This window comes from Ascidiella aspersa, chromosome 5 (genome assembly GCF_963924565.1).
Source record: "Ascidiella aspersa chromosome 5, kaAscAspe10.2, whole genome shotgun sequence".
NCBI classification, from domain to species: domain Eukaryota; kingdom Metazoa; phylum Chordata; class Ascidiacea; order Phlebobranchia; family Ascidiidae; genus Ascidiella; species Ascidiella aspersa.
The window spans coordinates 17,561,847-17,577,238 of record NC_139451.1 but is presented as its reverse complement, the minus strand read 5'-3'; the positions used below and the strand labels follow the sequence as shown (position 1 = coordinate 17,577,238).

The window sequence follows — 15,392 nt, the reverse complement described above, 5'->3', positions numbered from 1 at the left end:
TGTTTTAGTTTCGATTTAGTGGAGTCAGATAGCACGGTGGTCATGTCTCACCTGTTGAAATATACATGTTTATAATCAGTACAAACTGCAATTAAAAATGTGTGAATCTTCCCAAATCGAATACTTACAAAAATATCGATGTATAGGTTATTTGATAAGCGTGTTTAAAACTCGCTATTAAATTTTCTTGAATATGTTTTTTTTAGTTCTAATAAACAATTTTGTGGTAAACGGGTTGAAAAATTTCTAAAAAAAAATACCAAAAATTATTTCGGCGAAATGACAATCCTTTGGTGTTCACGTTTGCGAAACACAACTTTACTAATGGAGCTTGGTATTAATTTAGAAAATCTTGACCTAACCTCGGACGATTATGTTCTGGATAACGTTGACGGTAATCCCTAAATCATTTTAACAAAATTAAGAGTAGTGAGTTGAGTAAAGAATTTATTTAATTGTATTTTTTTATGTAGAACACATTCAAGAAAATCTTGAAGATGACCTTGTAAAAGAAGCCTTGGAGTCTGTAAGTTTTTTAGGATTATACAATTTACCTAGTAAAAACACCTTTAAGCAGTTATAAACTGACATCTGTAGTTTTTAAATTTGAGTTGAACAAAGGCAAGTTGGTATTGCCTTTATTTGGTTCTATTGCGTTGTTCTGCAACATCATGCTTGGTCAGACTGCAGTTCATGGCACTTCTTGCCGAGTTCTCAAAGGTAAAAACAGTTTGGATATTGTGGGTAGACATGTTTAGGAAGGTTAGAATTGCGTGGCTTTAGTTTAATTGTCAAAATCTGCGCATGTGCCTGTCTGGAAAGTATGGCAGATTTCAACAAGATCTCGCTGGTGCATGTCACAAAGGTAAATAAATGGACATCTGGTGCACTTTTCAATTTCCGGTGCACTCTGTATTGCTTACATGCACTGTATACGTATGCCGCAAAAGCGTTTTACATTTTTCGGGTTGTACTTTTGAAAGGTTGAAAAAACCTTGCCAGTGCACTTGCCATACTTTCCACAGTTGTGCATGTGTAATAACACTTTGGCACTGGTCTAGAATCCTACCATATTTTTGTCCTTGGCTTTCGATTACTTGTGTTGGGGTGCAAGTTTGGGTTTGAGTGGGTAAAGTATTATTATTAAATTTATTCTCCCATATGTATTTTTTTCTTGCAATTTAGTTTATAACAACTTGTTTCCTTACTGTAAAAAACAAGGAGTAGGATTCCAGACCATCGCCAAAACATGACCCGAAATACTGATTGAAATTATAACAGTGCGCATTGGTGACCTAATTCTCTACTGACTTTTTGTAAGCGAACAAAACATAAGAAATTAACATGCATTGTTTAAATTTTACCAATATAATGCATGTCTTCGTACTTCTTTATACAATTTTTGGATCCTACTTCTGTTGAGTTCCAGCTTTTTTACTGGGATGCAACCTATGTGTTGAAAAACAATGGATCAAAGAACTTTGTGGCTGAACTCATTATACTTTAATTTGTTCTGTTAACATTTTTTATCCTGGTAAATATTATTAAGTGTGGTGTGCAAAGGATATATATGCATCGTCGCACACCTAAAATGTGCAATCCACCATAACTGAACCACCTATATTAACCAAATATGAACTTTTATGCTTGTAATTCACTAAATCACATATGAAACAAATTATTTTTTTTAAATACTGGGTAGTTACCAGTCACAGAATGCACACTGTGGCATAAAAACTATAAACAAACATTTTTATCTAAAATTGTCAATTTATTTAAACAAATGGTTTTCGTATTTGCCTATATTTATGGAATAATAATTATTATTTTGTATGCTTTTCTATGTGCGTCAAAGAGTGTTTTTAAACTTTGTCTATGTATTACAAGTAAATAAGTTTAGGAGCACTGATATAGAGAATTAACTTCACTATTTATTTAGGGTGTTGATTTGCGTGAATATTCAAAGCAAATTGAGCACAACCTGACTATAGTTGAAAATGGATCCATTAAGGACTGTAAGTTTCTTTCTTAAGCTGTGTATTATGTATGTATTTATATATTACATGGTTTTATTGTGTATTGCAATGCCAAATGTAATATACATTGAGATGCAAAAAAAAGTGCAAAAACAATTCTAATTTTAGTATTCAAAAGTGGATCCAACCCCACATTTATGTTTAATCAAACATAGTTTCGCTTGTTTTTACTTATCTGCCTTATGTTACTTCATAGCAAACGTTTTCTTCAATAAAACATTCCATACAAAAGATTTGCAGATGTGTTGTCAAATAAGGGCAGAACATACCAAAATATATATTGTTTTAAGAAAAACAAGCAGTGGGCCTGATTAAATTTCTTACCGATTAGGTGGCTTACTCAATTAAAAACTATATCAAACTATACTTAGCTAAGCATGTTAAAGAAATTCCATATTAAATCACATTATTCTGTTTATGGGATTAAATTATATTTTACACTATTTTGGAGCGAGGCTGCTTGGCATGGCCAACAATATTTGATATATATATCTACAGATTTTACCAACATTTGTGTCACCTTATTGTATTGGTATTCTCACCCTTGAGTTAGGAAGTTGGAACAGTGTTAATCAAAAACTCAAAGGGCTGCTTAGACTTGAATAAACTATTATAATTTTGGAAAATCTTTATAGAAGAATAAATCATAATTAAAATGTTTAAACCAAACTGTGTCTCATAGAAGACATTTTTGTTAATTCTGTGCATGTTTATTCATTTGCACTTGCATAATGTCCTCAGTTGAGTTTATGTTATTTTTGTCAGTAAAACGAATGTTAACCTTTTTCAAATATTTCAGATATTGTTGAGAGTGAAAACATTGCTAGACTGCACACGCAAATTGGTGAATGTGATAAAGTTCTTGAGGTAATTGTAAAAAATTGTGGGAAGGGAAGTCTGATACTGGACATTTTATTTCAATATTGATTCCTGATATTTTAGAATGAAAATGACGCATTAGTAAGCTAAAATAGGCAAAATATTAGTAAGCTAAAATAGGCAAAAATGTTGAATATAAATCAAAACTTAATTTTATGATAAGATTGAACAACAAATTAAAAAAAACTGAACAACAGTTTCAAAAAGCGAACTAGTTTTTTTTTTTTTTTTAATTTTGTTAACGATTTATCTGCATTTTTTTTCGGTTCTGACTTGAAATAATTTTGACCTAGCATGTAAATTTTGACAAGACAAGTCGAAAAATAATTGGCATAGTTCTAGTTATAACAGTATACCAGGTGCCTTTTGAAAGGCTATTCTGGAAATTAGATGGCCTAATCAGGGTTTAAATTTTAGCTTGGTTTAAAAATGCTTTCCCTTTAAACAATTGTAGTTTCTGAATATTGATATTGAAAACTAATGGATCCGATCCGATACTGAAGTCTTTATCAGTGTACACGTACAGGAATTTATTAAAACATGTAAAGGCTTAAACAAGTGGATTCCTTATTCAAATAGAATTAATACAAAACAATGTTAATAAAACAGAAACAGAATCAGTAAGTTAAACATCATCGCCAAACACTTACAAGTAACTAACAAAATGAGCTCCTACCGCGACAAGGTAGTAACACCAACTGCCGTAAGGACAACTACAATGTCAGGGCACCATGTGCTCAGTGACTTTTGACCGCAAGTCATAGAATGATCACACAATTAAATAGGTCATAAAGTACTTATATAAAAATGCGGTTTAGCAAGCTCACTGTTAATCTTAACAAACTCACTGTTATTTTTTTTTTTCTTAAAAAAGTGAATCGCAACGAATAGAAAGATTAACGAACACTCGGCAATGTATAGCAAACGCAAGAATAGAAACATAACAGTCCGTCCCAACACCAACTCATTTACTGCGTTGGTGTGACACGCACAATAGGGCCGTCAGTACAGCAATGTACCTTGGCTCCCTCGTATACCATCACAGCAGCCGATCAACCTCAAGTTGACCGGACGAAAAGTAAGAACCTGATGATATGTTAACGAACTCATCTGTCGCTCGACGACCACCGTACTTATCATCTGGGCGAAGGATCCAACCATTGGATATATTTCCTTCCTTTTACCTTCTTGCATTCTTTACACGCGTTGAAGTAATATCGATTCCGCTCATCATTGGCGAGATGTGGACATTCACCACAGTCTTCGTACTGCGCTGCATCTGTGATATTACTGATTACACGCGCAACTCGTTTAGTGTGCGCTTTACTAGGTTCGCTGACCTTAGGAGCCGCTCTTACTGGGCACGACGATCTGGCCAAATTGCCAGGGCTTCTCCATGTCTTCCGATCATGGAAGTGATTGTCACCAGGGTTGTGTCTCCTCTGGATAACACCAACACAGTAGTGACCACTCGACGACTAAAACAGTTCAACGTCTTTGTTGAACATTGTTGCTCGACCACGAGCAAGATCAGGTACAGCACCTGCTTTCTGGAGTGACGACCTGCTAAGTAACAGAGGCAAGTCGTTCTTGACGACAAAAACGTCAATGCTGCACAATTTTCCACCAACACAAGCAGGAATTAGGGCTTGGGATTTGGAAATGACTCTCTTTCCGTCACCAAACTTAAAAGCCGTACGCGAAGGAGTGATTCTAACGTCACGTTTAAACTTGGAATGTAAATTGAATAAATAATTTCGCAGCCACCGTTCACCACAGACAGTTTTCGAACAAGCAGTGTCTATAACTGCTGACTTGTAGGTTTCAGCTATGCAACTGTTGGTCACACTTGAAAATAGCACAATGTTGACTTCATCATCTCAAACATCATTAGAAGGTACAGACGTATTATACCTTTTGTGAGGACAAGTCGCCGCCCAATGCATTTTAGAATCGCATATGACACATCTAGATATTTTTCCAAACTTATCGATAGGATTGAACTTTCTTTTATCGAAGCCTTTACGATATCTTGAATTACTGGTTACGTAAGAATCTTCTCTAATGTCAATATATTGCGACAGTTTGTCAACAATCGGGCTTTCTGTAAATATGCGTTTTAATGCAGATTTCATCGATTCAAACCGAAGGTCACTTGCAAAAGTCAAAGCCAATTGTCCATCTGGCAATTCCATCTCGTGAAATGTCATCTTATGCGATAAATGTTCAAACTCTAAAATGTAGTCTATCATCGTCATATCAGTACTTATCTTGTAAACTTGGTGTATGTAGAGTAAGCATCATCTACAGACTCCGTCTTGAACGCTGCATCGAGTTTTCCAATCAACGTGGACATTCCATTCTCTACGTGTAGTTCCTCGCGCGTTTATTGCGAAACAGCCTTTTCCGCCTTCGAGTTGCCCTCTAGGCCCTCCAGAAGAACAATAATTGCTTGTTCTTTCTTGACGACGCCTGTGACAAGCTGCCATATTTGTACCTTGTTCTTCCATGCAGAATAAGGCAAGTCGTTTTGGTGGAGATCTCTTTGCACTTGTTGCCATCTTTCGTGTTTTCAACTGGTATCCTGTAACCATCCTCTGCTACCATGAAAACTAATGGATCCGATCCGATACTGAAGTCTTTATCAGTGTACACGTACAGGAATTTATTAAAACACGTAAAGGCTTAAACAAGTGGATTCCTTATTCAAATAGAATTAATACAAAACAATGTTAATAAAACAGAAACAGAATCAGTAAGTTAAACATCATCGCCAAACACTTACAAGTAACTAACAAAATGAGCTCCTACCGCAACAAGGTAGTAACACCAACTGCCGTAAGGATAACTACAATGTCAGGGCACCATGTGCTCAGTGACTTTTGACCGCAAGTCATAGAATGATCACAATTAAATAGGTCATAAAGTACTTATATAAAAATGCGGTTTAGCAAGCTCACTGTTAATCTTAACAGATATTACTATTTAAATAATCTAATACAAATTCTTTAACTAATATCTTTTAACAGAGAATGGAGTCCATGTTACATGGCTTTCAGCATGACTTGAGCAGCATAAGCAATGAGATTCAGTGTCTACAAGAGCAGTCTGTTGCCATGAATGTAAAACTAAAAAACAGACAGGCAGTAAAGAGCGAGCTAAGCCAGCTTGTTGACGAAATGGTGGTGCCAGAGGTCATGATAACGTGAGAGTTCAATTATTATAAATGTAAAGTATTGTACCTTATCTGTCTATAGATATAAATGTCGTTTAAATTAAATATACTGGAGGAACCTTACTGCTCATTTGTGCAGTCTCAGCCCTTTTAATAATTAGATATATTCTAATAAAATAAAACTGTGTCATTAACACTGATAACTCTAGATTCACAAGCTTTCGAAACACCACAGTAGTGATATGCTTACATATTTTTAGTAAAATTAGCTAAGCTGGCAAAATGATTGAATTATTCATAGTTTATCAATTTCTCCATAATTGCAAAGTATAATTGATGTCTTGTTGTACATATATATTCCAGGAAAATTAAAATTAAAAACATTACAGCACTATTCTCGAGGTCTCAGTAACGGAACGAGCCTTTTTGGAGCAACTTCACGAACTTAATCACAAGATAAATTTTGTTAAGCAGCATTCCTACAATGAGACAGCAGCGTGTCGCGATGTTCAAGACGTTATTGAAAAACTTAAATACAAGGTAAATTCTAGCTAATTTACATAATTTATTGCAGTAGTACAAAGTAACACAATAAAATGTGTGCCACCCACCCTTAGCTGAAAAACTTGTATTTAGCAAGTCATTTCTATTTTGAGAAACCATTGTCAGAATTTAGAAGTATTAAAAAAGTTATTTGCATACTTATCTGGGTTGACCTACAATTATTTTTTTCTCTTTTCATCAGGGCGTATCCAGAATATAAAAAGGGTGAGTCCCGAATTTTCGACCTAAGGAATTTAAGGAATCTGACCAGAAATGTATTCAAAAAATCAAAAAGGTTTTTTGAATTTTTAACTTAGGGAATGTCCCCGTCTGGGTATGGTGTCATAAGATAGTGATTGTAATGGCAACATAAAAGAATATTCAGACATAGCCAATTAACGCCCATCACCATTGTCAATTGTTGAATACTAACTTGCTAATCAGCCAAATTGAACGAATATATTGAAAGGCAAAAGACAAACAATATTCTGCATTTTCGGTTGACCCTGGGGCTAACAAGAAACAAAAAATGTCATTTTGCATTTGATTTTGGTTTCGAAATAATAATCGTGGCATAAAACCTGTATACTTTTTATAGTCTAATTTAGCAGGAATTGCGCTCCGTACTGATTTTATGAGTAGCACAGCGCAACATGTGATAGTATGCATAGTGCCGTGGTCTGAACATATTTAATTGAAATGGAAAATATTTCTCTCAAGCGCAGAAATTTGTTTAGATGACCCACAACTAAACGTCAAATTTACCCTTTCAGTACCTATTTTTTTAAACATCTATTTAAAGCAAACCTGGACAACATATGGCCTGTGGGCCGGATCCTTTTTGCAATTTGCAAGTCCTTACTATCAGTTTTACTTACTGGTTAACTGTAATGACACAAAACTTGTTTTCAGGCTATTGCTAAGATAAGGGAGTTCATGCTACATAAAATTTATTCGTTTCGCAAGCCTTTGAGCAACTATCAATTGGGGCAAAATGCTATGCTAAATTGCAGGTACAGTCTTCCAAATAAGTGTGATGAACATAAAACGAAAGCAGTTGCAGTGACTCAAAACAATTTTTTATTTGTAGATTTTTTTATGAATTTTTGTTGTCTAATGAGCGCCATGTCGCAAATGAAGTAAAGGATGAGTACACAGACACTCTCAGCAAAGTCTATCTATCGTATTTCAAAAGTTACCTTAACCGAATCACAAAGTTACAGGTATTTATATTTAATTGGACATGCATTTTATTTGTTTTGAAACAGAGGCAACAAAACTTTCACCAACTGCACCAACTAATGTAGTCTATCTCTATAATATTGTATGCTGTTTCTCATAGAATCATTGACTTTTTTCCTTTACTTTGCCGTTAAATTTATTCTACTTAATTGAGTTTTGCTGTTACCTCAAACTGCAAAACCAATAGTTGTGCAAAAAAGTGTTGATGGAAATTGTGTTCACCTTGTGATATTGGCACCTATGCACTCAATGAAGTCCGTTTATCCCAACATGTTTGTTGTATAATATGAATTCCAGATGGCACATAATGTTATTTGCAAGTGATTATTATGTGCCATCGGTTTTAGAATAATATCTTGTTTTTTCCTGTGATTAAGGTGTCGTTATTTTAAAATGTTGCAACTACTGTGACTAGCTACACGCCCATACTTCCACAATTTTAGTTTATTTAATCAAAAACTTTGAAACTATACTTTAGTCTCAAGATTAGTTATTTTTTGTAGGGTAATAATGACAAGTAAAAAATAAGTTAAACAGTTAATTTATATTACAATTTTTTTTACAAAGTTCGAAGATACTGCTAGTAAAGATGATTTAATGGCAGTCGAAGACTCTTCCAAGAGAGGTTTCTTTTCGTCTTCTCGACCGGCGATGCGCAACCGATCATCTGTGTTCACTATTGGAAAGAGAGATGAAATCCTGAAAGGCGGACTCGAAGCCCCTATTGTGGTTCCGCATGCTGCACAGAAAAATGACACAAAGGTAGGTAAAATAAACTTGTTTGCACTTTTCTGGACAGTGAAAACATACTTAGAACATTTCTTGGCGTGTTAAAATAACTTGAAAGTTATACCAGTTGTAATTGTCTATGCGTTTGTTTACAGTATTCCTTTGAGAGTCTGTTCCGCAGTCAGCACTACGCTCTTTTGGACACCAGCTGCAGAGAGTACCTGTTTATATGCGACTTTTTCATGTTCACCTCAACCGGTGCCAAGGACCTGTTTAACTCCATTCTCGGAAAAACATTAGCTCTTTTTATAGTAAGTGTTTGCTTTTATAGCTCTTGAACTACTATTTTTTGGCCGTAAAAAAAACAAGTTTGACGATCACTGTCTTAAGGGGTAATGGATTCCGTGGGTGGCCAATGTAAAACAGCGGTTTTCACCGCCAGCGCTATCACTCAATAGTTAAAACTGCGAGAATTAAATTTGTGACAATCGCCCTGCAGAAATCCTGTTTTATATTTAAGAAACACGTGGACACCATCTGTACGGACTGTTACGACAGTATCGCCCTTTTTATCTGCATCCACATTGTCAACAAATTTAAGGTGAGTGAACTAATTGTTGCAACAAAGTAATGTGTTCGTCAAGAAAACTGTATATATTCTATCTGTGTTGCGATATAAGCGTCAGTTGTGATTTATTTGTCGACGATCACATGTGATCTCACAGACTTTCGGTTCAGGTAATGATGCACGACCGCGAGGTCACAGTTCTAGCGCGCTACTGGGACACGGTAAACGCCATTCTATGGCCGCGCTTCGAGCACATCGTGCGGTTGCACATCCGCAGCGTGGTTGACTGCAACGTCAACAATCTAGCTTCCATAGACGTACGGCCGCATTACGTAAGTTGGTCTTCTATCTAGTTCACGCCAGCATGGGTAAACTACCTGGGGTTTAACACTGTGTTCCTGTGATATTCTGCCACACAAATAATAATACTTTATTTTTGTTCTATTTCTTAATTCCATTTAAATCTAGGTGCTGGTAGTTTTTTCACCCTGTTTATTGAAAAGTATTGTCAAACCTCACCCTATTTGTATATTTTATCTCATTTTTGAAAGCACTTGTCCTGTCATTAAAATAATAAAGAAAATACATTAATATGGCTTTTAACGCTCTTTGAAGTACGAATAGATTCCCATAATATCGTTTTCTATTTTTGGCAGATAACTCGTAGATATGCCGAGTTTAGCGCCGCCATTGTCCGCATCAACGAGAATCTGCCCAATCAGCAGGTCGAACAAGTGCTCGGCGAACTGCAGACCGAGGTTCGTACTTTAATTCGCTTATTTTCTTTTCTGTTTGCATCCCAAAAGCAGATGTCATTTGATTGATGCCTCTAGTCTTGGGTGTATGTTTAGTGGTGTGGTACACCTCGTCTCTCATCTTTTTAAAGCACTGGTTCCTAATCTGGTGGTCGCTACCCCCAAGGGGGTGGCAAGGGATTAAAATTGGCGTAAAAACTAAATAAAAATAGAACGTGACGCATTAAGTACATAAGATTCGCATATTGATACAAAATAATGGCATTTTTTTCAATAGAATTTTCAGTATGTAGATTTTATGGCATTCAGGCTAGATAATTTTTTTTAAAACTGACAAAAACATCGGAAAAACTGTCAAAAATATAGTTTTTGGAGTCCTGGCTTGCTTACCCCCCTGCCCACTAATATTTTTTATAAAATATATAGCTTCAATAGTTCCTTTATTGACTAAACTTGGTTTGTAAACCTATACGTGATTTATTAAAAGTATTTAATATCACCAAATCTGCTTATGAGACAATAATTCAGTTTAATAGAGCCAAATAAAAGCGCATTGATGGTTTAATATTTTGTTTATCGGAATCCTATCTATATTATAAAAATCGTATGTTTGTTATAAAATAATAAACAAAATCTTAGCTAACTTATATATACTGTAGTTACCTTTTTGAGCTCTATGCTTGGCATTTCCATGACCTTGCGGCATTATGCTACACTGACTCCCCAAAGCGATCAGAAAGGCAAATAAAATTGCGCCCTCGAAAATGCACTTACGCATTTAAAGTTGAAAAAACATAGTTTGCCAACCGCAACCGGTTTGTTATGTGTTTACGGCCCTATATTTTATGATGTTTATTGTCGCTAGGCATCACATTTAAATTTAAACTCATATGGGCAAATAAAATTGCGTAAAAGTAAATAAAATCTAGTAAATAAAATCTTCAACTATTCACCACGATTGTTGATTGCCGAGTTGACACTTAACTAGTTCTCCAAAACCGATCCTTGTTACTCTACACAGGTACAGAACTTCATCCTACGGCTGGCCGCCTGCTTTCGCGACCGCAAAGAACAACTCGTTTTCCTCATCAACAACTATGATATGATGCTCTCAGTTTTAATGGTAACTAGACGAAACACATGGCGTTGACCAGCTTAAATGGTGTATTTACCGGCTTAATACATTGTCGCCTTATGCTTGGAATGAAAAAAAAATACTTGGACTACTGGCGTTGCCCCGGCGATGTAAAGTAATTAAATACCGTTTTCAAAAACGATATTTACGTGGTGAAACAAAATTAAGAAAGCCATTTAGCTGTCCTGTGACCTTCTAATCACTATTACATAATTATCATATCGTACCATGTCTGAATATGTGTTAGGTTGTAAGGCCTCGTGTTTCTGACGTTTAAAAAAAGATTGTGACAATTAGGATGTCCGATACTTCATTTTTTATTTCGACGCTCGATATTTTTGATAAAAATATCCCGATCTAATACTAAATATCATTATTGCTGTGTTCAAACAAACATAGCTGAAATAAACGTTGAAAAGACTTTTTGTCAGGTTATTAGGCCAAAATTTTCTTAAGCGTTAAGAGGTTTAGTTCCTCTAGTTATCGTAAACCATGGCATAAGTTCGTATTACTACTAGTTGACAGTAATTGACGTCGGGTATTGGCTCCGATCCGTTATTATCAAACATCCCTAGTGGCACCACCCCCGAGCAAATGACATTGTGAAAATTAAAACGATACTTTCAGGAACGCACAGCCGAAGAATCGAAGGAGTCCGACAGCTTTCAGCAGTTGCTTAACAATCGAACGCAGGAGTACGTCGAGGAAATCTTGTCGCCCCACTTCGGCGGCATGATGGCGTTCGTGCGCGAGTGTGAGGTAAGTGTTGTCGGATTCTTTTCGTATCACAATGTACAGATGTACTCTATTATGTAAACGAATTAATAATCACACATTCCAAGTTTGTTCTGGTGTTAACATTTCTCTGCCTTTTGCAAGGCGGTGATCGAGTCCGGCCAGACCGACAAGCTACGCCTATACGAACAGAAGGTGGTACCTTTGGTGCAGGGTTTTGCCGCCGGATGGCGCACGAGCGTCGACCTGATTAGTCGCGAGGTGACACGTTCATTCACAAATTTCAAAGTGGGAAGCACCATTGTGCAGGTGGGACAAAATATTTGTTTGTTATTATACAGAACTTCAATATTAGCTCTCTTGTTTACATTAATTCACGGTTTCCATTGTTGTATTACCCTAGCAATACAAAAAAAATCTCAAACATACAAACATAAAGACGAAATTTTTATGAGTTAAATATGCCACCCTACATTTCCTTATTCAAAAGAATCTGTACTGCGAAAATTTCTTCTTTACCATACATAGGGATAACAAATTACTCCCCGATTTTTGAGCATAATGGTTGGAGGTTGTAGTAAGACGTAATAATAATATCAAAGCCCATACAGAAGTAGGTATCATCTTGAACGTTTCGAATAACTCTTTATTGAGTTATTTGAAACGTTCAAGATGATACCTACTTCTGTATGGGTTTGATATTCTTATTACTCCCCGATTGGTTCCTCATACTAGTTGTAATCTAATTTCCGTTCTTTTCTCCTACGTTTTTCTGTTCCTTGGTATTTGCAAATCTTTAGCCATGCAGATGAAATATTTGTTTGGCCAGGAAATTAAAAATCTTGGTGTACTCCTTGTTGCCAACTTTAGTTTAATTTCTAGTTTTCGTAAATTTGTATTTTGAAAAAACTTAAAAGCTCTAGTTTTTATAATCTAAACCGAAAATTCTAGTTGTCCTAGTCTGCTCAATGTCGTGTGATATTGTCAGTGTAAGTTGTTATTATAAAATGTTATTTAAAAAAGTTGTTTTAAAACATGACTTTGCCAAACGAGATTCATTGAATTTATTTTTATTATATTCACTTCAGGAACCCACTTTGAGCAAATCGTAAATGTCTTGTAGAATTTTTGTTTTAAAATATCTAAATTCCTAAATAATTTTATCCAGGCTGCTTTTACGAACCTGATCCAGTACTACCATCGCTTCCAAAAGCTTTTTACGCAATCCCCGTTCAAGTCAATCCCGGCTAAATCGGAACTCGTCAACATGCACCTGATCATGGTCGAAATGAAAAAGTACAAGCCAAACTTTTAGCTGGGCTCCAAAGCATTTGTGGTGTCGTGTTAGGACCCGGCGACACCAGGCTTGCTTATTCTTGTCGTTTAATAAAGTATGCAGTGTTTTGCACAGGTGGATGAAAGGTATTTTAGTTTGTTGCTGAATGTTCAACTCTTCAACTCCGAACTTTAAACAAAGGGTTTCACATTTGCTCGACTTCAAATTTTCTTTTTTAGTACATTTGTTTTTACCGGCAAGCACGAACATTCCTTGTTCCTAATAAATCGTATATTTACTCTGAATACACCATTTCAGTTGGTTGTGTCGTTTTTCATCATTTGTCTAATAGCACTTGCATGTGAAGTTATTTTGTGGCGAACAAAATATCGAATCTGTTCTATAAGCTGTTTTTTATATTCGTGCAATAAAATGTAACAACTTTTAAGCTATATAATTGACGTCCAGAACTTTCAGAACAGTTGGTTCTACCATGTTTCAATAGACAAGGGGCTGCAAATACACTATAAATCGACAGAACTTTTATCATTAAGACAACAGTTCTTAAATGTTTAATTAGGGTTGGAAGTATTATTTGTGTTTAATGCTTCTACAATATTTCATTCACACATTGCTCAATTTTTAAATGTTAAGCTAAGTTTTTTTGCAGAAATTTTAGTTGAGATCCGTCTTTAAAAAAATATTAGGTTCTCTAAGCTTAGTAGTTTTCAAATGTGGATCAGACTCGCAAAGATGGGTAACAACTTCTCACAGCAGGGCTTCTTAATTTTTTTGCTTGCTACACCCCTTTCAAATCACGTTCAACAATTCTCGCACCCCTTGTAGATTTGCTTAAATAACAAAACTATTGTGCTTTCATTTTTATACAAGTAACTTTGAAAACAATACCAAAATGTGAGCTAGTTTTACATTTAAATGAGCAAAGAAATAAATTACGCTAAAACATTTTTTGTATTTGATTGAACATCTTGGTACCCCCTTGGAGCAGTTCTCGCACCCAACGTTACAAAACCCTGGTATAGAGGATTGATGTTTCTGGCAAAGCAAAGACGATCATTAACTACTAAGGCCTGGTGATAGGCCTACGTACATCCAGCAATGCTCTAACTCTGGTTAACTTAATAAGGTGAGTTACCAACCGCAGTAAAATGACTGCGTGTCACTCTTATACTCGGGTTACCCTTTCACTTTAAAACCGCACATCAATCTAATTGCGCTTGTGGTTTTTACACGCCATTACGCACTTTCAATCAATATTCAACACAAACATAGCTGTTTATTGGTTAACAAAATAAAAATGAGTCATCTACACAGTAAAAAATGCATTTTCAATTAATCGTTTTCATGCATATATTAATTAATCGTTTAACTGCATTGTTTCGTACGAAATCAGGCAAAACAATATGTTGTAGATTTAGCAATTTCGACAGTTATGATAAACTACAACCCACTGTGATCAAATCATCAAAAATGCGCATGTTTTGTTTACGTTTTTCAGTAATTGTTACGTTTACCTTTATTCCTTTTTTAAGTGATGAGTAATATCGCTATGAGCAAACGAATTTGTTCCATTAAAGTTCGTAAACTAGAGGTTTTAAATATTGCAAGTTCGTCCCCAAGAAGTTGATCAGACAAATATTTAGTTTAATAATAAATTATTTTAGGGACAGAAAACTAGTTTCAGTTTGATGAAACTTTTTGTTTTTCATTGTTTGTGTTTGATTTTTTTTTTCAGATTATAGACCTAGTAGCAACATTTGATACGTGGATAGGTTACTCTTTTTTAAAAGAAGGCTAAAGTTTTACACCAAATTTTCAAAACTTCGCAGAGGAAAAATCAAACAAAATGACGAGATTATTTTCGGCATTAACTTTTGTCTTTGTCGGAGTGTGTGCTCAAACTTGCTGGGCCCAGGATTTGTGTAAGTTAGCTTTAACTTTTGCATTTCGGTCACCAAATAGTATGAATACAAATTAATGTCCAGGCGGGGTTATGAAGGCTGTGAAGTCCGAATAGATTGATCTACTATTTGAATGCCATTTGAGGAAAGAATGTTGCAATAATGCCACACGATAGTTCAATTTGTGGCACGTTGTTTACCGGTGTCACCCTAAAATACCTTGCTATGATCAATTTTTGAAAAGACAAGTAGAAAAATATTTTTAGGGGTGGTAATACGAAAACTTGAGTCGATTGACGGAATTCAAAGGCTCATCTACGAAAACGAAACCACGGCCAACTCTGTTTCTCATGACGTTGGATTCACCATGGGTGAGAATCTCAACATAAATTGTGTT

The 15,392-nt window shown here is 35.4% G+C and overlaps 1 protein-coding gene across 1 annotated transcript; it reads left to right on the top strand.

Annotated features, from left to right (window-relative positions):
* Positions 1 to 301: 301 nt before the first annotated feature.
* LOC146145138 (vacuolar protein sorting-associated protein 52 homolog) lies at positions 302 to 13,519 on the top strand. Its single transcript, XM_083389411.1, has 17 exons — positions 302 to 394; positions 474 to 526; positions 1,940 to 2,015; positions 2,836 to 2,903; positions 5,945 to 6,120; positions 6,480 to 6,630; positions 7,546 to 7,646; positions 7,724 to 7,856; positions 8,443 to 8,637; positions 8,760 to 8,915; positions 9,125 to 9,205; positions 9,343 to 9,504; positions 9,829 to 9,930; positions 10,949 to 11,050; positions 11,690 to 11,821; positions 11,942 to 12,106; positions 12,966 to 13,519. The coding sequence occupies exons 1-17, from the start codon at positions 325 to 327 to the stop codon at positions 13,110 to 13,112; spliced, it is 2,070 nt and encodes a 689-aa protein (XP_083245537.1). The 5' UTR covers positions 302 to 324; the 3' UTR covers positions 13,113 to 13,519.
* Positions 13,520 to 15,392: the final 1,873 nt, after the last annotated feature.

Bases quoted from the DNA above. Each gene is read 5' to 3' on its own strand.
- LOC146145138 (XM_083389411.1), top strand. From the start codon at position 325: ATGGAGCTTGGTATTAATTTAGAAAATCTTGACCTAACCTCGGACGAT. The intron at 2,904-5,944 runs GTAATTGTAAAA...ATCTTTTAACAG, and splicing joins AATGTGATAAAGTTCTTGAG to AGAATGGAGTCCATGTTACA. The intron at 11,051-11,689 runs GTAACTAGACGA...CGATACTTTCAG, and splicing joins TGATGCTCTCAGTTTTAATG to GAACGCACAGCCGAAGAATC.